The sequence below is a fragment of the Leuciscus leuciscus genome (assembly GCF_965113295.1).
Source record: "Leuciscus leuciscus genome assembly, chromosome: 3".
Lineage (NCBI taxonomy): Eukaryota > Metazoa > Chordata > Actinopteri > Cypriniformes > Leuciscidae > Leuciscus > Leuciscus leuciscus.
Window position 1 is genome coordinate 960,083 of NC_138727.1, and position 21,561 is coordinate 981,643.

At 42.3% G+C, this 21,561-nt stretch overlaps 1 protein-coding gene across 1 annotated transcript in view; it reads right to left on the reverse strand.

Annotated features, from left to right (window-relative positions):
- Positions 1-415: 415 nt before the first annotated feature.
- gas6 (growth arrest-specific 6) overlaps positions 416-21,561 on the reverse strand; it is a 25,441-nt gene continuing 4,295 nt past the window's right edge. The window contains exons 5-15 of the mRNA XM_082163842.1: positions 19,893-20,015; positions 18,415-18,534; positions 17,445-17,570; positions 9,259-9,380; positions 7,429-7,547; positions 7,000-7,189; positions 5,314-5,478; positions 4,517-4,685; positions 4,063-4,205; positions 2,041-2,254; positions 416-1,044 (exon numbers count right to left, since the gene is read on the reverse strand). Of these exons, the coding sequence (XP_082019968.1) occupies positions 893-1,044; positions 2,041-2,254; positions 4,063-4,205; positions 4,517-4,685; positions 5,314-5,478; positions 7,000-7,189; positions 7,429-7,547; positions 9,259-9,380; positions 17,445-17,570; positions 18,415-18,534; positions 19,893-20,015 (1,643 nt within the window). The 3' untranslated portion in view covers positions 416-892. The remainder of the gene's footprint in view (positions 1,045-2,040; positions 2,255-4,062; positions 4,206-4,516; positions 4,686-5,313; positions 5,479-6,999; positions 7,190-7,428; positions 7,548-9,258; positions 9,381-17,444; positions 17,571-18,414; positions 18,535-19,892; positions 20,016-21,561) is intronic.

Genomic DNA, 21,561 nt, shown 5'->3' on the forward strand with positions numbered 1-21,561 from the left:
GTTTGCAGTATTTGCATTGTCCTCATGTTTTGTCTATTCAGCATATATACAACAACCACTTTTTACCTTATAAAATTCATTTATAATGTCATTGTGTTTTATTTGAAGATAACATCACAGAATGAGAACTTTAAAATATAAACGCCCCAATAGAGGTGTTTTGTAGGACGTCACTGCTGACATCACTTCCTGTCCCTGAAGAAAATGAAATAGCCTCACAAAATATTAAGGTTCAGAAGTTTTTTTTCCCAACAACTGAATATTCTCAAGAAATTTAACTTTTTCTTAAAAAAAGGTATTTGTGAATCCGAACTTTTGTTTTTATGTTTTTTTGAATCCTGTAAGTATCAGAGTAAAGCAAAGTAACACTAGTTACAGCGAGCCACTAAATTTCTGTGGAATTAAAGGACATACATTTTCGTAATAACAACATCCGCCTTTATTTGTTTTCAACAAGCGTTTCAGTCTCACACACAGAGCGAACATGAACGGAATACAAAACAACTTCAACAATAAAAACAAGATTAAAAAACTCAAACGCGGGACTAGAAAAACAACTCAAACCAGTGAAAGAAACGATGATGATGATGATGATGATGATGAAGTTGAGCACCTACATCGAGGCCTTGAAGGCCTATATTGATGAGCTTGGCTGTTTTTTAAATCGTCCTCCTTTAAAAGCATTTTACAGTGGCATATGTACAGATACAGTATTTTCCAGCACACTCTTCAGTAGCTTGTGTTCGATTGGTCTAATGTAAGCGTGTCAGTGAGTAATAATACATCAATATGGCTGTGCTATATGTGCGTGACGCGATTGTGACGAGGATCAGATCCTGATTAAGCGGATCCTCTCGCGGTCGAAAAGCACTTCGATGGCGTTTGGTTTCTGTTATTGCTCTGTGTTCACCAGAGGACAGGAGTGAGAGCGGATGTCGTTGTGCTTGTGTTGGGCTTCGTCCACATCCATCATCTGGCCGTTCACTCGCACGTCCATGCATCCCGTGAAGAAGGCCGACACCGGGGTGGACACCAGAGAAACATCTGCACCAGAAAACAGCATTAGTAAAGCTGCTGTGAAACTATCTATATTGGTAAAAGCGCTGTATATATGAAGGAGACTTGACAAGATTCAGCACATGTCAAGAGTCTGCAGATTCAGAAATAACATAAATAACTTTCAACAGTGCTGGAAATTTAACAGCTCACAGATATTCAACATAATTCATATGTGAGACAGTCTAACAGAAGGACGGACAAAACCAGTCAAATATCAACTGAGTTCATAACTCTGAGTTGTCATATTTTAGTACCATTTTCTAAACTATAGCGAATAAACTGTGATAATGTGAGAAATGTTGAAGGTGTGTGAGTAAATATTGGTTTGACTGTATGAGACTAAAGGCCACATGTGAAGGAACTGGCCAATAAAGAAAGCGGGATCTCAGGGGTCACGTTTTAAGATCATTTCATTGTTGAGTGGGATAAAAAAATAGACAAAATCGCATCGGTATATGTTCAATTTTAATATTAAATTCTGAAATAATTGTAAGTACCGAAAAAAAATATAAACACTAAAAACTTATTTTAGTTCTCGAAAATCATGAATTAGTTCAAATAATTTTTTTAAGCGAAACACATACCGTCATGTGGGAAAAACATGAATTGCATTGGAATAAAACCTGCTGCACGTTTCAGGTGATATGAAACATGATATATTGCAAAAAATAAGATAAGGTTATACACTGCAAAATTATATAATGACATGTGTCTGTCCGATTATTATACACTGAACAAAATTTTAAACGCAACACTTTTGTTTTTGCCCCCATTTTTCATGAGCTGAACTCAAAGATCTAAGACTTTTTCTATGTACACAAAAGGCCTATTTCTCTCAAATATTCTTCACAAATCTGTGTTGAGACTGAGACTGATGTGAGACGAATGAAACTGATTTGAGACCGATATTGATGTGAGGCGAATGAGAGACAGATGTGAGATTGAGACTGATGTGAGACTGAGACTGATGTGAGCCGTTACCTGGGATGCCTCCTATGAAGGTGCTGTATGATGACGTGAGATCGAGAGCGTCTCCATTCTCCCCCAGCTCGATCTGAGCGAGACGCCCGTCCACCTCCAGTACAGTTTCAGAACTGTTCCCGAACACCGTCACGTTCACTGTGTGTGTGTGAGCGTCACACAGGTTCACCGGGACACTGGCCACCACCACATCACCGAACGACACCAGCACGTGCTGTAGGGTCAGAGGTCAGACAGAACATGTCAAACACCATCATCTCATACTCATATACACACACACACACACACACACACACACTCACTAACTCTCACTCACTCTCACTCACTCTCACACTCTCACTCACTCTCACACTCACTCTCACTCACTCTCACTCTCACACTCACTCTCACACACACACACACACACTAACTCTCACTCACTCACACTCACTCTCACTCTCACTCACTCTCACTCACTCTCACACTCACACTCACTCTCACACTCACTCACTCTCTCACACACACACACACACACACACACACACACACACACACACACACACTCACTAACTCTCACTCACTCACACACACTCACTCTCACTCACTCTCACTCACTCTCACTCACTCTCACTCACTCTCACTCACTCTCACTCACTCCCACACTCACACTCACTCTCACACTCACTCTCACACTCACTCTCACACTCACTCTCACATTCACTCTCACACTCACTCTCACACTCACTCTCACACTCACTCTCACTCACTCTCACACTCACTAACACACTCACTCTCACTCTCACACTCACTCTCACTCTCAAACTCACTCACACACTCACTCACTCTCACTAACACACTCACTCACTCACACACACTCACTCTCACACTCACAGGCTTTTGGTCATACCTAGGATATTCAGAACCACCAAAGGAGGGAGAGCATTTTCACATTTGGCTCCAAAACTCTGGAATAGTCTTCCTGATACTGTTCGTTGCTCAGACTCGCTCTCCCAGTTTAAAACTAGATTAAAGTCGCATCTCTTCAGCCAGGCATTCATATAATCCCACAGTTCAAACTACAATCCGGCCTCTAGCTCATAAATGCCAGAGGAGAACTGGCCCCCGACTGAGCCTGGGTTCTCCCAAGGTTTTTTTTTCTCCCTTAGGTCACCTGATGGAGTTTTAGGACACCATTAGGTCACTTGATGGAGTTTTTCGGTTCCTTGCCACTGTTGCCTTTGGCTTGCTCAGTTGGGGATATTTTGGGGATATTTAATTTAATTTTATCAATCAATAAATTCCTCTTGAAACAAACTTCGTTGTATTATTTTAATTTAATACTGTGAAGCTGCTTTGATACAATCTGTATTGTGAAAAGCGCTATACAAATAAACTTGACTTGACTTGACTCACTCACACACACTCACACTCACTCTCACACTCACACTCACACTCACACTCACTCTCACTCTCACACTCACTCTCACTCTCACACTCACTCTCACTCTCACACTCACTCACACTCACTCTCACACTCACTCTCACTCACTCACTCTCACACTCACTAACACACTCACTCTCACACTCACTCACACTCACTCACTCTCACACTCACTCACACACTCACTCACTCTCACTAACACACTCACTCTCACACTCACTCACACTCACTCACACACACTCACTCTCACACTCACTCTCACACTCACTCTCACACTCACACTCACTCACTCTCACACACTCACACTCACTCTCACACACTCTCACACTCACTCTCACGCTCACTCTCACACTCACACACACTCTCTCACTCATTCTCACACTCACTCTCACACTCACTCTCACTCACTCACTCACTCACACTCACTCTTACACACACTCACTCACTCACTCTCACAATCACTCTCACACTCTCACACACTCTCACTCTCTCTCACACTCTCACACACTCACTCTCACACACTCACACACTCACTCTCATACTCTTACTCTCACTCACTCTCACACTCACACACTCACTCTCACACACACACTCACTCTCACCTCTGTCCACTCGAGTGTCCCGGGATGATAGTCTGACAGAGAGATGGAGAACGGGACTTTATCCTGACGGACCAGAGCGAACAGGACCCCGTTAGAGGAGGCGGGGCGCAGGGTCACATGCACACGGAGCGTCTGATCGTCTCCTACGGGAAGCAGGGAGATTATCGTTAACTAAAACTATTATAAAAAAAAAATTACAACAACAAAAACGCATCACACCAATGTTGTTACTGTTAACTTTAATTTTCATTGTTTGTTCATGTTAATCAATGTTAACAAATGGAACCTTGTTGTAAAGTGTTACCACGAAAACTACTAAAAGTGACAAAAACACATAAAAATTACTAAAATGAAAACTGAAAATATAAAATTGAATGAATTTGAAATATGAATAAACACTACAGTAGTACATAAATCAGACTGAGAGCGCCCTGACACACACACACACACACACCGTGGCTGTGGTTGAAGTATGCGAAGCCGTGTCCGGGGTAGAAGGCGCTGTGGTCCTCGACGGCGTAACACTGCATGCGCTCGTTATTCCGGATGGTTTCCTGAATGGACGTGTCCTCACCAGTTAACCAGCGCCAGTCCTTCATACAACCGTCCAGTCGAGGGTTAACCTGTGATCATCAACACACACACACACACACACACACACACACACACACACACACACACACACACACACACACACACCAGTTAACCAGCGCCAGTCCTTCATACAACCGTCCAGTCGAGAGTTAACCTGTGATCATCAACACACACACACACACACACACACACACACCAGTTAACCAGCGCCAGTCCTTCATACAACCGTCCAGTCGAGGCTTAACCTGTGATCATCAACACACACACACACACACACACACACACACACACACACACCAGTTAACCAGATTGATATGAGACTGATGCGAGACCAATGAGAAACATATTATAGACTAGTGAGAGAATGATGTGAGACGTATGTAAAACTAATAAGAGACTAATGTGAGATGAATGAGACTGATGTAAGTAAATAATAATCAAATCAAATGATACCAGACTGGAACCTGAAATCAAATTGTCAATAACAGAACATACAACAGACACATTTAAAACACACACAAAAATAAAAAAGATATATATATATATATGTAGACATTTTAAATGGCATGCATGTACAGTAGTTGCCATCACGTATCAGCTGGTGTGGTCAGTGTACAGTCACAGTTGTCACTGGTGTGTAAGCCGCCCGAGTCTCACCCTGCTGACCAGCCCGTCGTCTCTGAAGGGAACGCCTCCCACCGTCAGGTTGAGCTCATGCATGCCTTTATTCATCGTGAACAGATCCCCGTTCACTGCGATCTTCATCACCGCCTCCCTGTCAATCTTGATGACGAGACTCCGCCCCTGCTCCTCCACTGAGATCTGAGACACACACACACAATCAAGGGAAAGTTTGGTGTGTCACATCAAGCACACATTTTAAACTTTGAAGAGTTGCTATAAACAGCTTTCAGCAGATTTACTTTACTTTTGAATTCATTAAAACATTAAAGAAAACGTGTGACGTTTAATGTCATGAATTTATGAGTTTGGAACTTTCTGCGCCAATTTAAGATCTTTTCAAATGAAGAGTTTTTAAGAACTGCAGAAACCCTGAAAAAGTGATTTAAAGTCTTTAATGACGTGATGCTGTTTTTGTTACTGGATCTATTCATTTACTAACAAAAACATTATTAATGCAATTCACGCAGACAATGACTAGAATAAGTGTTATTTTAGAATAATTGGGATATATTATAGTTAACCCTTGTGCTGCATTAATACAGTGCTATGCATAAGTTCAGATACCCATGCTAAAGTTGACTAAAAAGAGGAATAAAAAAATCATCTTTTGGAAATTGACCTTAATGCCTTAATTGAAAAAATTAGGAAAAATCCAACCTTTAAGGACACCAATTTTCTTTGTGAATGAATAATGTATCGTAAATAAATAAATGTTCTTCCTTAAAATATAGGGTGCATAAGTCTGGACACCCCTATGTTAAATTCCCATAGAGGCAGGCAGATTTTTATTTTTAAAGGCCAGTTACTTCATGGATCCAGGATACTATGCATCCTGATAAAGTTCCCTTGGCCTTTGGAATTAAAATAGCCCCACATCATCACATAGCCTTCACCATACCTAGAGTTTGGCATGGTTTTATTTCAGTTAGCCTAATAGCTGGTTTGATTTGTATTGAGAGATGATCTTATGGAAAGTACTCCATTCCAATTATATTACATATGCAAAATGGAATAATTTTTTTTTTTTTTATCCAAAAAATCACAACTTTGCTAAATTACATACCATTTGCATTAAAACAGCCAAAATGGTCAAAGAAATTAAACTGAAAAGGACAAAAATGTCCCTAATGCAGGACAAGGGTTAATCATATTTTGAATTATAATTTTTTCAATTTTATTTAAAGTCATTTTAAATATGATTATAAAGTTTTTTTTATTAATTTTTATTTCTCTTTAAGTTTTTTTTTTCAATGTTAAACTAAATGAAAATGAGAAATGTTGCAACTAGCTGAAAGATAATTATTTATTTATTTTATTTTATTCAGTTAAGGTTTTATTTTCTTTCAAGTAACAGAAATATTTATACCTGACTAAAATTCATACAGTTTTTAATTTCCAAATAAAAAAATCATATTGACATTTATTGGGATATTTTTTGAAGTTCTGAGAAAGAATCTTTGGAAGCTGAATTTTTTTGAAAGAAAACTTTAAATAGGAATATTATTATTATTATTATGATAGTGTAATAAGAGTTTTGTTGTGAAATACACAAACAGATATGATATTATTTGACTTTTATGACAGGAAATGATGTGGAAGAGAGAACAGGATCAGGATCAGTTGTGTGTTTCAGTCGTGACCCCTGCAGTGACCTCTGACCTTATGCCACTGTCCGTCATTGACCTGCGGGCCGCTGCTCGTCACTCGACTCACGGCTCCGTATTTCAGCTGCAGCTCCAGTTTCCCATGATGCACCACCAGAACAATCCAGGAGCTGTTCAAGTGTCCGCCGGCGAAGAAGATCACGCCCTCGGGGTCGAAGGTCCTGAGGTCAAACTCCGCCGTGAATCTGAGGGGAAACAGCCACTGAAATAATGCATGTTTATGTTTACTAGTGATGGGTCGGTCATGAACGATTCGTTTATTGTGAACGAATCTTTAATATCAATAAAATCGATTCAAGAGAGAATTGCGATGCATTCGTAAAAAATTGCTCGATTCACGATGCATGGATTTATCGTCCCAGCCCTAATGTTTACATGTCTCAGATCATGTGATCCTGTGCATCATGTGATCATCTGTGCTCACCCGGTCTGGACCCTGCGGCGGAAGCGTAATCTGACCACAGGAATCCCGCTGAACATGCGTCCGAGATACAGCGAGCGCGAGTTCCTCCTCATGTCCTGCGGCAGATGAAGCTCGATGGTCTTCAGAAACACACAGAGAGGAAGAAGATCAAAATATGTGCAAATAATCAAACTCAGGATGTGCAAAAGAGCAAAAACTATTGCCATATTGTGCCCTTGTTTTCAGGCTCTACTAGAACAGGTTTTCCTGCGTGAATGTTGATTATGTTCCTCATATTCTCCATTGTTGCGGATCCTCTCTTCCCAGTCTGTCAGTAACGCTCTGTTTACTTCCTGTCTCTATGAAGCCCCTCCTTCTGAAAAGCATACTGTGCTCTGATTGGTCGGCTGGAGCGGTGTGTTGTGATTGGTCGAGCGCTTCGAGTGAGTTTGGGAAATGTCCCGCCCCTTTCCATAACCGCCAGTTTAACACACTACTAACTAACTCAACCAGGCCCCGCCCCTTTATTCTGCATATTGATTATTTAAATGAGGAATATTGTGACGTGTTCGTTCCCGGAAGAAACTCAAGACTACAATGGAGGCGTTTCAGGAGTTCAGGAACACTGACACTCATATAGAGAAGAACTTTCTCTATAGAGAATAAAGTTGATCCAGAATCGAAAAAACTGAATTATTATGAGTTATTAGTTATGATAGTGGCAAAACTAGTCCAGTCTGACACGATCGAGACTCTTGATTCACTTCTGATGAAAGAGTGAAGAAACACTGATACTAAAATCATAAATGAAACTTAAAGTCATTTTCAAAAGACAGAATTGAAAGTAAAACTATTTCATCACCAGTTTAAAGTGAAAGATAAAACTGAAACTTAACATTCAGAATGAAACAAAACTCTTTAAACCTTCGAGGGTGTAAACATGCGAAACTGGGTTTGTTCAGAATACAGCTACACATCTGAAAGAATATGAAATATGAAGCTTATGATCATTCTGACCTTCTATCCTTCATATATGTTTATGTGTGTATGCATATTTATTTGTCCAAGACGTCACAAGGACATTCTGGGATTCAATATCTATTTTAAACATGGAAATAAAGTTTTAGAATATCAAACAATTTAAAAAGAAACATTATGATGCAAATAATAATAATAAATGCTCTAATTCTATGTGACCAATCAAATGTAAATGTAAATGTGAGGACCCCGATATACTCGTGTCATTTTGAATAAAATCAGGCCAAAATGAAATTCATATGGAGTTCGTTTCAGGAGTCTGACACAGTTTCCCAAAGTCAACATTCTGGAAAAGTTTGCTCCGGCAGGGAAACACCTCTGAGCTCCCATTGGTCAGTGTACTGATGATGTAATAGGTGGGTGTGGCTCTGAGGCTCCGCCTTCTTTGAGGTGTCGAGGTCAGACAAACATGAACACGCTGAGTATATCCTTTAGTAAACGAGCATCACTGATCATGTGATATAAATATCCCATCCATGACAGTTTATAGATCTGTGTGTGTGTGTGTGTGTGTGTGTGTGTGTGTGTGTGTGAGAGAGTGTGTGTGTGAGTGTGTGTGTGTGTGTGTGTGTGTGTGTGTGTGTGTGTGTGTGTGTGTGTGAGTGTGTGTGTGTGTGTGTGTGTGTGTGAGAGTGTGTGTGTGTGTGTGTGTGTGTGTGTGTGTGTGTGTGTGTGTGTGTGTGAGTGTGAGTGTGTGTGTGTGTGTGTGTGTGTGTGTGTGTGTGTGTGTGAGAGTGTGTGTCTTTGTGTGTGTGTGTGTGTGTGTGTGTGTGTGTGTGTGTGTGTGTGTGTGTGTGTGTGTGTGTGTGTCACCTCACAGCTCCGGAAATCTGGGCCCAGTCTTTTCCCCTGCCGTCCATCACAGTAGCAGCGGAAACTTCCCGGCGTGTTCACACACTCCTCCTCACACACATGCGTCTCACACTCGTCCACGTCTGACGGGAAAAACGGAAAATTCCCATTTTTAACTCTCATTTATAAACCATAATCTGGAATAAATGAGTTTAACTCTTGACCGGCTCTATGTGTCTTTAATGAGTCAACAGTAAGTGACCTGAAGTGAAACACACACATTATATAATCCTCTTCCTCATGTTTTGGATGATGAAAGATGCTCAAATGGCCTGAACACAAATAAGCAGCATGAATTTCCCTGGTAGGAAACTAAAGTGGATCTGGGGTTATGTAACATGCACACGCTTCCTCAACACTGATGACTGGGAGAAAGTCACAAAAACAGATGAATGTGGGATAATGAGACAGAGACATCCCGTACTGAGACTGAGAGACATTTAACATTTACATTTACATTTACATTTATTCATTTAGCTGACGCTTTTATACAAAGCGACTTACAATTGCTATATATGTCAGAGGTCGCACGCCTCTGGAGCAACTAGGGGTTAAGTGTCTTGCTCAGGGACACATTGGTGTCTCACAGTGGAATCGAACCCGGGTCTCTCACACCAAAGGCATGTGTCTTATCCACTGCGCCACCACCACCCCTGAATTTAAGAGTTCAGCGATGAAGGTCAGGATGAGCGTTATGATGAAATGATCCGTTCCTTCAGACTGCTGCATGATGCTCATTCTTTTATTCAACCGTTCAGTAAATTAGATGTTAATATTGTGGTATATTTTAGACACAGTATTGTCTGTTTTTGCTCAAGTTTGCTAACAAAAATATTACCTATAAAGCCAAAAGCAGAACTGAAGCCAAGAGCAGCGATTCGTTTCCAAATGAATCTGCGTTTCGAACGAATCAGTTGATTGATTCAATGATTCATTCATAAAGAGAGACATTTACTTCACTCCTGAATGAATCAGCCGTTTGAAAGAATCGAATGAATGAATGACTCAATTAGGGGTGTGACGGTTAGTATATAACCGTGAGACCGACGGTTATAGTTGAACACCGTCATTAGAACTCTATAACCGCCAAAACCGTGTTATTAAAATATTTTTTACCAAAAAAATTTATTGTAGAGAATGTTTAAATACTAATTAAAAACAACTGTTAACAGTCTGTGTTATTAATGGTCTACGTCGTTTCCAACTGTATTTGATTGTTTGCCAAGTAGCCCCTGACCGACCGCCAATCATTTGAGATAGAAATAAAAGCTATGACTATGATATAGTGATGTGCCATCATTATGAGATTTATTAAACACATGAAAAACATTTGCAATAATAAACATTAGCAATAAACATTTGCAATAATAAACAACGTATCATTACCGATAACTGATTGTTCAGTTTAATTACACCTTGACTGGCCCCAAACATGTTTGATAAAAGAAACATACACAGTGTGTGTATAGCCTATATGATGTGTATTACATTTTAGCTCAAAAACAATTGTAATAAAAGATAGGATCATAAGATGCGCAATATATCGGGAAACATGGTTTTTACCACTTAATGAAGTTTGGTTTTGTAAATCGTCAGACATGATTTTTACCACTTCATTAAGATTTACTTTGTAGAAAGCCTTTCTTTAAAGCGAATTTCGTTTTGTAAAAATTGTATCTTAATTTAATAAATGTTTCATCAACCAATTGCATGTAGCTTATTTAATAAATAAAAAGCAAATATATCAGACAATATAATAACCGTGACATTGAGGCGCCGGCGCGCCGTGTTCACTTGCATTGCATTGTTAAAAGCCTTTCTTTAAAGCGAATTTCGTTTCGTAAAAATTGTATCTTAATTGAATAAATGTTTCATCAACCAATTGCATGTAGCTTATTTAATAAATAAAAAGCAAATATAGCAAACAATATAATAACCGTGACATTGAGGCGCCGGCGCGCCGTGTTCACTTGCATTGCATTGTTAAAAGCCTTTCTTTAAAGCGAATTTCGTTTTGTACATATTGTATCTTAATTTTAATAAATGTTTCATCAACCAATTGCATGTATTTAATAAATAAAAAGCAAATATAGCAGACAATATAATAACCGTGACATGGAGGCGCCGGCGCGCCACGTTCACTTGCATTGCATTGTGAACTAGAGCGCATCTCATCGTAAATGAATGAAACTCAGCGTAGGCCTATGCCTCATACATTAGCATTAAATATCTTTGCTGTATCCTTTCTAGAACAGAAGGGCTTTCTTGCGGCTCGCATCAGCAGAGCATTGCATCGTCCATAGACCGGGTGCGGCTTTGAAATTTGGTCAAAAAACGTTGGTGCGGAAGATGAGTTTTGTGATGCGGTTGCAGATGAAATAATACCCCATCCGCGTATCTCTTTCGATAACAACATTGAACACTACACAAATATTAAAAAAAATAAATTTAATTTAGGCGATCAGTGTCTGCTCGTTTATTCAAACTAAGTTGTCCTATAGGCTAACAGACGAACGTCGCATAAAAGAAGATATTTTGAAACATTTTGGCAACTGTTTTGGTTACTATTGATCTTCTTTTATGTGCTACAGGAGACAGAAAGTCATTCAAGTTTGAAAAAATGGTGGTTGTTTGATGTAACAAGTTTATGTGTACTAAATTCTCTGCTGAATCAAATAAAATATTTATTTCTAAACCTTCTTTTAGGTTTGCGTTAACCTCCTGTAAACGCACCTACGCTGTAACGCCCTGTAAACGCACCTGCGCGGTAACCTCCTGTAAACGCGTGGTAACGTCCTGTAAACGCACCTGCGCGGTAACGTCCTGTAAACGCGTGGTAACGTCCTGTAAACGCACCTGTGCGGTAACCTCCTGTAAACGTGTGGTAACGTCTTGTAAACGCGTGGTAACGCCCTGTAAACGCGTGGTAACGTCCTGTAAACGCACCTGCGCGGTGACCTCCTGTAAACGCGTGGTAACGCCCTGTAAACGCACCTGCGCGGTAACGTCCTATAAACGCACCTGCGCGGTAACTCCCTGTAAAAGCACCTGCGCGGTAACGCCCTGTAAACGCACCTGCGCGGTAACGCCCTGTAAACGCCCTTGCACTGTAACGTCCTATAAACGCACCTGCACGGTAACTCCCTGTAAACGCACCTCCACTGTAACGCTGTGTAAATGCGGTAACCTCCTGTAAACACACCTGCGCGGTAACGCCCTGTAAACGCACCTCCACTGTAACGCTGTGTAAATGCGGTAACCTCCTGTAAACGCACCTGCGCTGTAACGCCCTGTAAACACACCTGGGCTGTAACGCCCTGTAAACACGGTAACCTCCTGTAAACGCGGTAACCTCCTGTAAACGCAGCTGCGCTGTACGTCCTGTAAACGCGGTAACGTCCTGTAAACGCGGTAACCTCCTGTAAATACACCTGCGCTGTAACGTCCTGTAAACGCACCTGTGCGGTAACTCCCTGTAAACGCGTGGTAACGCCCTGTAAACGCACCTGCGCGGTAACTCCCTGTAAACGCCCTCGCGCTGTAACGTCCTGTAAACGCACCTGCGCGGTAACTCCCTGTAAACGCGTGGTAACGTCCTGTAAACACACCTGCGCGGTGACCTCCTGTAAACGCGTCGCCCTGTAAACGCACCTCCAATGTAACGCTGTGTAAACGCGGTAACCTCCTGTAAACGCACCTGCGCTGTAACGCCCTGTAAACGCACCTGCGCTGTAACGCCCTGTAAACGCACCTGTGCTGTAACGCCCTGTAAACGCACCTGCGCTGTAACGCCCTGTAAACGCGGTAACCTCCTGTAAACGCACCTGCGCTGTAACGCCCTGTAAACGCACCTGCGCTGTAACGCCCTGTAAACGCACCTGGGCTGTAACGCTGTGTAAACGCGGTAACCTCCTGTAAACGCACCTGCGCTGTAACGCCCTGTAAACGCACCTGCGCTGTAACGCCCTGTAAACGCGGTAACCTCCTGTAAACGCACCTGCGCTGTAACGCCCTGTAAACGCGGTAACCTCCTGTAAACGCACATGCGCTGTAACGTCCTGTAAACACGGTAATCTCCTGTAAACGCACCTGCGCTGTAACGTCCTGTAAACACGGTCATCTCCTGTAAACGCACCTGCACTGTAACGCTGTGTAAACGCGGTAACCTCCTGTAAACGCACCTGCGCTGTAACGCCCTGTAAACGCGGTAACCTCCTGTAAACGCACCTGCGCTGTAACGCCCTGTAAACGCACCTGGGCTGTAACGCTGTGTAAACGCGGTAACCTCCTGTAAACGCACCTGCGCTGTAACGCCCTGTAAACGCGGTAACCTCCTGTAAACGCACCTGCGCTGTAACGTCCTGTAAACACGGTAATCTCCTGTAAACGCACCTGCACTGTAACGCCCTGTAAACGCGGTAACCTCCTGTAAACGCACCTGCACTGTAACGCCCTGTAAACACGGTAATCTCCTGTAAACGCACCTGCACTGTAACGCCCTGTAAACGCGGTAACCTCCTGTAAACTCACCTGCGCTGTAACGCCCTGTAAACGCACCTGCACTGTAACGCCCTGTAAACGCGGTAATCTCCTGTAACAGGGTTCTTGCAGGTTTCAGTAAGTCAAATTTAAGACCTTTTTAAGACATTTTAAGACCATAAAGATTGAAATTTAAGACCTACACGACGCATTACCAAATAAATATTCAAATCAAAGAATTCATTTTATTTCAATGAATTCAGTAATTGAAAAAGCATTAATTTAATTTACAGATAAATCACATTAGTAACCTTCCACACCCAACAACGCGTGTCAGAGAAAAGAACAGAATCAGATATAATTTTTTTATAGAAAATTGTACTTTGCATACTATACTGTAAAAAACACATAATTAGTTGATTTTAGTTGATCATAGTTGATCATAACTAAAGATGAAATGGCATGAACATTTAATTTCATGATTATAGTGACAAAAATGATCATGGTTATCACAGAATCCTGTTCAAAAAGTATTAATACTACACAATGAAATCAATTCACCAAGTTTTATGTCGAAAACCAGCAAATAACAAATAAATTTAGCATCAATATGCACTTTTTGTTTACATAAAAATTAAAATAATACCATTAAAAATGAACATTTTTTAAATGTCTTGCATACTAACATGTACAAGTTAAAATAAAGGTTTGACAAAAAAAGTTTTATAAAAAGAATGAGTCAAAAAAGATAAATTACTGACATTTACAATGCACTTTAGCTTATCTTTTATTATTAATAGTAAAATTCGGTCCGATTTTCCCGTGGCGTCTGTCGTTGCTATGCAACCATGCACTGCACTCTCCACAATGACAAAGAAAAATAAGTTTTAGTAGCTAATAGATTTCCACCACCGAAAAACGCTTGCTGTAGCTCTGCTACAAGATTTATTTACGGAGAAGAGAAAAACACTCGTTGTGTTTGGGTGCACCCCCATCCTTCCTGTTGACTGAGCTTTCAGACAGCGCCTGGAAAAAACGAGTGCGTCGCTTCAATTATGAGCACGCTTACCGCACGCCTACATTTGAACAAACTTGAGCGTGCAAAAGACGCGATATGTGAACGTGTGAACGGCCTCTTGGCGAGCGACCTCCAATCAGGCCACGAGCGACTTGTTGGAGAACTCTGCACTAGAGCTCCGCTTTGCAGGCTACGACTCGATACTTTTTTGCTACTTTGTAATAACTTTCTGCGGCCAGCGTTTCTGGAAATAAACGAGGGTAAACCCTTTTTAAGACCTGACTAAATGAAATTTAAGACCGCGGATGAAAATCTGGCTGTTTTTAAGAAGTTTTAAGGCCTTAAATTTAAAGTTTAGAATTTTAGACTTTTTAAGACCCCGCGGGAACCCTGCTGTAAACGCACCTGCGCTGTAACGCCCTGTAAACGCACCTGCACTGTAACGCCCTGTAAACGCGGTAACCTCCTGTAAACGCACCTGCGCTGTAACGTCCTGTAAACACGGTATCTCCTGTAAACGCACCTGCGCTGTAACGCCCTGTAAACGCGGTAACCTCCTGTAAACGCACCTGCGCTGTAACGCCCTGTAAACGCGGTAACCTCCTGTAAACGCACCTGCGCTGTAACGCCCTGTAAACGCGGTAACCTCCTGTAAACGCACCTGCGCTGTAACGCCCTGTAAACGCGGTAACCTCCTGTAAACGCACCTGCGCTGTAACGCCCTGTAAACGCGGTAACCTCCTGTAAACGCACCTGCGCTGTAACGCCCTGTAAACGCGGTAACCTCCTGTAAACGCACCTGCGCTGTAACGCCCTGTAAACGCGGTAACCTCCTGTAAACGCACCTGCGCTGTAACGCCCTGTAAACGCGGTAACCTCCTGTAAACGCACCTGCGCTGTAACGTCCTGTAAACACGGTAATCTCCTGTAAACGCACCTGCACTGTAACGTCCTGTAAGCACGGTAATCTCCTGTAAACGCACCTGCACTGCAACGCCCTGTAAACGCGGTAATCTCCTGTAAACGCACTTGCGCTGTAACGCTGTGCCAACGCTGTAACCTCCTGTAAACGCACCTGCGCTGTAACGCCCTGTAAACGCACCTGGGCTGTAACGCCCTGTAAACACGGTAACCTCCTGTAAACGCACCTGCGCTGTAACGCCCTGTAAACGCACCTGGGCTGTAACGCCCTGTAAACGCGGTAACCTCCTGTAAACGCAACTGCGCTGTAACGCCCTGTAAACGCACCTGGGCTGTAACGTCCTGTAAACACGGTAACCTCCTGTAAACGCACCTGCGCTGTAACGCCCTGTAAACGCACCTGGGCTGTAACGTCCTGTAAACGCGGTAACCTCCTGTAAACGCAACTGCGCTGTAACGTCCTGTAAACACGGTAACCTCCTGTAAACGCACCTGCGCTGTAACGCCCTGTAAACGCACCTGGGCTGTAACGCCCTGTAAACGCGGTAACCTCCTGTAAACGCAACTGCGCTGTAACGTCCTGTAAACACGGTAACCTCCTGTAAACGCACCTGCGCTGTAACGCCCTGTAAACGCACCTGGGCTGTAACGCCCTGTAAACGCGGTAACCTCCTGTAAACGCACCTGGGCTGTAACGTCCTGTAAACACGGTAACCTCCTGTAAACGCACCTGCGCTGTAACGCCCTGTAAACGCACCTGCGCTGTAACGCCCTGTAAACGCACCTGGGCTGTAACGCCCTGTAAACGCGGTAACCTCCTGTAAACGCAACTGCGCTGTAACGCCCTGTAAACGCACCTGCACTGTAACGTCCTGTAAACACGGTAATCTCCTGTAAACGCACCTGCACTGTAACGTCCTGTAAACACGGTAATCTCCTGTAAACGCACCTGCACTGCAACGCCCTGTAAACGCGGTAATCTCCTGTAAACGCACTTGCGCTGTAACGCTGTGCCAACGCGGTAACCTCCTGTAAACGCACCTGCGCTGTAACGCCCTGTAAACGCACCTGGGCTGTAACGCCCTGTAAACACGGTAACCTCCTGTAAACGCACCTGCGCTGTAACGCCCTGTAAACGCAGCTGCGCTGTAACGCCCCGTAAACGCACCTGGGCTGTAACGCCCTGTAAACGCGGTAACCTCCTGTAAACGCACTTGCGCTGTAACGCTGTGCCAACGCGGTAACCTCCTGTAAACGCACCTGCGCTGTAACGCCCTGTAAACGCACCTGGGCTGTAACGCCCTGTAAACACGGTAACCTCCTGTAAACGCACCTGCGCTGTAACGCCCTGTAAACGCACCTGGGCTGTAACGCCCTGTAAACACGGTAACCTCCTGTAAACGCACCTGCGCTGTAACGCCCTGTAAACGCACCTGGGCTGTAACGCCCTGTAAACGCGGTAACCTCCTGTAAACGCAACTGCGCTGTAACGTCCTGTAAACGCGGTAACGTCCTGTAAACGCGGTAACCTCCTGTAAACGCACCTGGGCTGTAACGCCCTGTAAACGCGGTAACCTCCTGTAAACGCACCTGGGCTGTAACGCCCTGTAAACACGGTAACCTCCTGTAAACGCACCTGCACTGTAACCTCCTGTAAACACGGTAACCTCCTGTAAACGCACCTGCACTGTAACCTCCTGTAAACGCGGTAACCTCCTGTAAAACGCACCTGCGCAGCTCCTGCTGTGGTTGTCGTAGACGAAGCCCTCGTCACACAGGCAGTCGTAGCTCCCGATGAGGTTGGAGCAGCGCGCGCTTCCACACACATCTGGAGTCTCCACACACTCATTTACATCTGTGAGGAAAACCAGGATTGCAAATTATAAACTTCGGAATTGCAAGAAAGTCAGTCAGAACTGCGAGGTAAAAAAATCACAAGTACCTTTTTTTAAAAATTATATGGCAGAAACAAGCTTCCATAAGAAAGTGTAATTTCATTAAAAAGTTTAGAGAATTAAAAAAAATTCTAATAAATCAATTCTAAAAATATTGAATTTTTAACAATTAAATAAAAATGTTAATATTTTTTTTAATTAGTGGCGTCAAATCAATCAATCGCCATTATTCGCATCTAACATAATTTTTTTTAATATATATATGTGTGTGTATGTATGTGAGTGTGTGTGTGTGAGTGTAAGTGTGAGTGTGTGTGTGTGTGTGTGTGTGTGTGTGTGTGTGTGTGTGTAAGTGTGAGTGTGTGTGTGTGAGTGAGTGAGTGAGTGTGTGTGTGTGTGTGTGTGTGTGTGTGTGTGTGTGTGTGTGTGTGTGTGTGTGTGTGTGTGTGTGTGTGTGTGTGAGTGTGTTTTATATTAGATGTGATTATTTATCTCGATTAATCGATTTGACAGCACTAATTAAAATATCTCAAATTAAATATCTATTCATTAAAACAAGTAAAAAAATATTTGAGTAATGGCTAAATAATGGTTGCTAGGGTTGTTGCCACACTGCTCTGCTGTCGGAAAAAATTATAATGTAACATAACAGAAACTAAACATTTTCCAAATATAATTTTGCTCAGAGGATAAAAGGATGGAAACTCCAGCTTACAGTTTGACCTACAGGAATGAAAATATGAAAATCTACAGGAATAATTGGTTCTGTATGTTTGTTTGAACACTGAATCCTCCGTTTCTCACCCACACACGCGTGGTGACCCGACAGCCGGTAACCGTGACGACAGGAGCACCGGTAACTGCCCATGGTGTTGTTACACTCGTGCTCACACTCTCCGTTCCCTCTGCTGCACTCGTCCACATCTGCCAATCACAAACACACACGCGCACCGTTAGCCAATCAGGAGGAGCTCGGGACTCAGAGCCTGCCATGTGATTGGATGGGCGGAGTCTCAGGAACACAGAGGCTCAGTGTCGGGCAGAAACTGGCCACTCTTTCCTTTGAGCACTCAAACTCTCCAACTCTGCTAACGTGTTGAACATGAAATATGAAACTATACAGTAAAGACGTGAAGAAGACGGTAATGAATGCGGTTTGATGAGTCACAGAACTAGACTCAAACTCTCCATCTCTGCTAAGGTTTGGAATATGGAATATGAAACCATACAGTATAAAGAAGGTGTTCAGATACTGTCCGCATTTTCTTTATCGTTTTGAATAAATTAGTGCTGGGCAATGATTAATCACATCCAAAATAAAAGTTTGTGTTTACATAATGGACGATGACATCACGGTTTTCTCAGGAGCAACTATAAATATATCAAATTAACTAAATTAATAACTTTTTTACAACAAAAATTAACTTACTTAAAGGTATAGCGGAGGATCTTTCCAAATTTTAGATAAGACCCGCCCTCTCCACTTTTTGAAAAGTTTGATTGATTCACCAGAATGATTGACAATTAGGAGGACCAATAGTATAGGTTACCCACCAGGAAGTAAAACATCCTCCGCTATACCTTTAAGCTGGACTGTGACGCTATTTTCTTCTGGAAAAAAACTTTGTTGCATTATTTTCCTGTTATCTCTGTAAAGCTGCTTTGAAACTCTGTACTGTAAAAAGCGCTGTATAAATACAGTGGGGAGAACAAGTATTTGATACACTGCCGATTTTGCAGGTTTTCCCACTTACAAAGCATATAGAAGTCTGTAATTTTTATCACAGGTACTCTTCAACTGTGAGAGACGGAATCTAAAAATGCAGTTACAGGTAATGAGTGGAGAACAGGAGGGCTTCTTAAAGAAAAACTAACAGGTCTGTGAGAGCCGGAATTCTTACTGGTTGGTAGGTGATCAAATACTTCTGTCATGCAATAAAATGCTAATTAATTACTTAAAAATCATACAATGTGATTTTCTGGATTTTAGATTCCGTCACTCACAGTTGACGAGTACCTATGATAAAAATCGTTGCCCAGCACTATTATTATTATTATTATTATAATAGTGAAAAAAGGTGCTTTAGATTTTTTAAAATGTTCTTCACACTAAGAAAAATTTTTATTTTTAGAACTGATCACTGAAAGGTTCTTCGGGGAACTAGAGATGGTTCTTTTGGCATCATTGTGAAAACCGTTAATAAACGATTAATCTAGAATAAACGAATAACTCCAGAACGATGTGCGTCGTCATCTTTATCCTGGTTGTCGTGTGTTCGTACCTTTCTGACAGCTGACGCCGCTCCAGCCGGTGAAACAGTGGCAGAGGAACTCGCCCTTCTTGTCCTCGCAGCGCACCGTCCCGTAGGGATTGCAGGGGTTCGGGGAACACTGGTCAGGAATATCTGCGGGAGAGAACGAGGAACTCTTTCAGATTCTGTAGTGTAATCAGGGTTTGAAATGAACACCCGTTAACAAACGCGTGTAATGATCAGCCGTGGCGGGGAACGCTGACGAATCACGAGTGTTGTTATTATGTTTACTCACTTTGCTGGGAAGTTCGTGGAGGACAAATCAGTGCAGATTTAGCGCAAATACTCGTGAGTCCTCATGATATATTAAATACAGTATTGCTCATAATCTGCTCATATCTGCTGACTTGAACACACTCGTCACTACACTACACACAACGACACGCTTGTTCATTTGCATTGAAGCAATAGTGAAGATTAAAAAGCATTCGGTGAACAGAAAAGACATTGTTATTTTCCAGCATCCTACAGTTTCTGATGTTCTCTGTCCTGTATTGATCTGTCATCTAAAACACATTATGGTGAAGAGGATGAGGATGGAAGAGGAAGAGAGGAGATGCTGGATGGCAGGGTTTAGTTTGAATAAGAAATTAATGTATGAAATCAAAATTTTATAATATATATAACGTACTTAATCTGGTTATTTTCTTTTCTTTTTTTCTTTTTTTTGGGGCTAGTAGAAGTTCTGAATGGCCGGTGAGTGAAAAAGTTCATTTCAAACCCTGAATGTGACGCATAAGAGCGTTTCTGAAGCCCAAAGTGGGCCGTCGCCATCTTGAGCTTTTAAAAGGAAATGTCACTGAGATGTCCTTCACTGATACACATCACCCCCCAAAAAACTCATTTCAACCTCTTTGAACCTCTTTATAATCTCAGAGCGGCGGATACTGATTGTGCTCGGCGAGAAACTCTGTTTTATTCTCTTCAATCATCATCGCCTCAGATCGCTTCAGCCCATCAGACTGACGTGAAACAGATGTTCTGAAATAAGGACATTACTGAGGGGAATTTAAGGGGAATTAAACTGAAGAGAGAATGTAAACAAACGGATGACGTGGTTGATAGTTCAATTCGTTTAATTCATAGACTGTAAAAAAATATGTTCGTAGTGTTCGTGACGTCACCCGTAGTGTTTCTGAAGAGCGTTTTTGAAGCCCCAAAGTGGGCGGAGCCGGCCGTCGCCATCTTGGCCGCGCGTCACTCCCGGATAACCGGAAATGTGCAGCGAGGCGGATTAGCTGAGGTGACGTGACGCTAACAGACAGCAGACAAACGGCTAGTAGTGACATCAGCGGCAATCCACCTGTCACTCAAGTGGCCACGCCCTTATTTATGCAGAACTTTAAGGCTTTATATAATTTAAACGGATGAGTTATAAAAATATTCACCCCCTCACAGTCGTCATGAAGGGCAAGATTAGCTTTATAGACCAAAACCACTTTTTGCACCAGACAGTAAACATGTTTTATTCTGCTGTAAAGTTGGGCATATTAACATGGAGGTCTATGGGATTGAGTCTCTTCTGCAGCCGGCCTCTAGTGGCCAGTGGATGAACTGCAGTTTAAGTCACTCAGTGTTGGATTGAAGGTTGCCGCTTGCATGAAATCTATTTCTATGCAACAGCTAACGTTAGTTAACC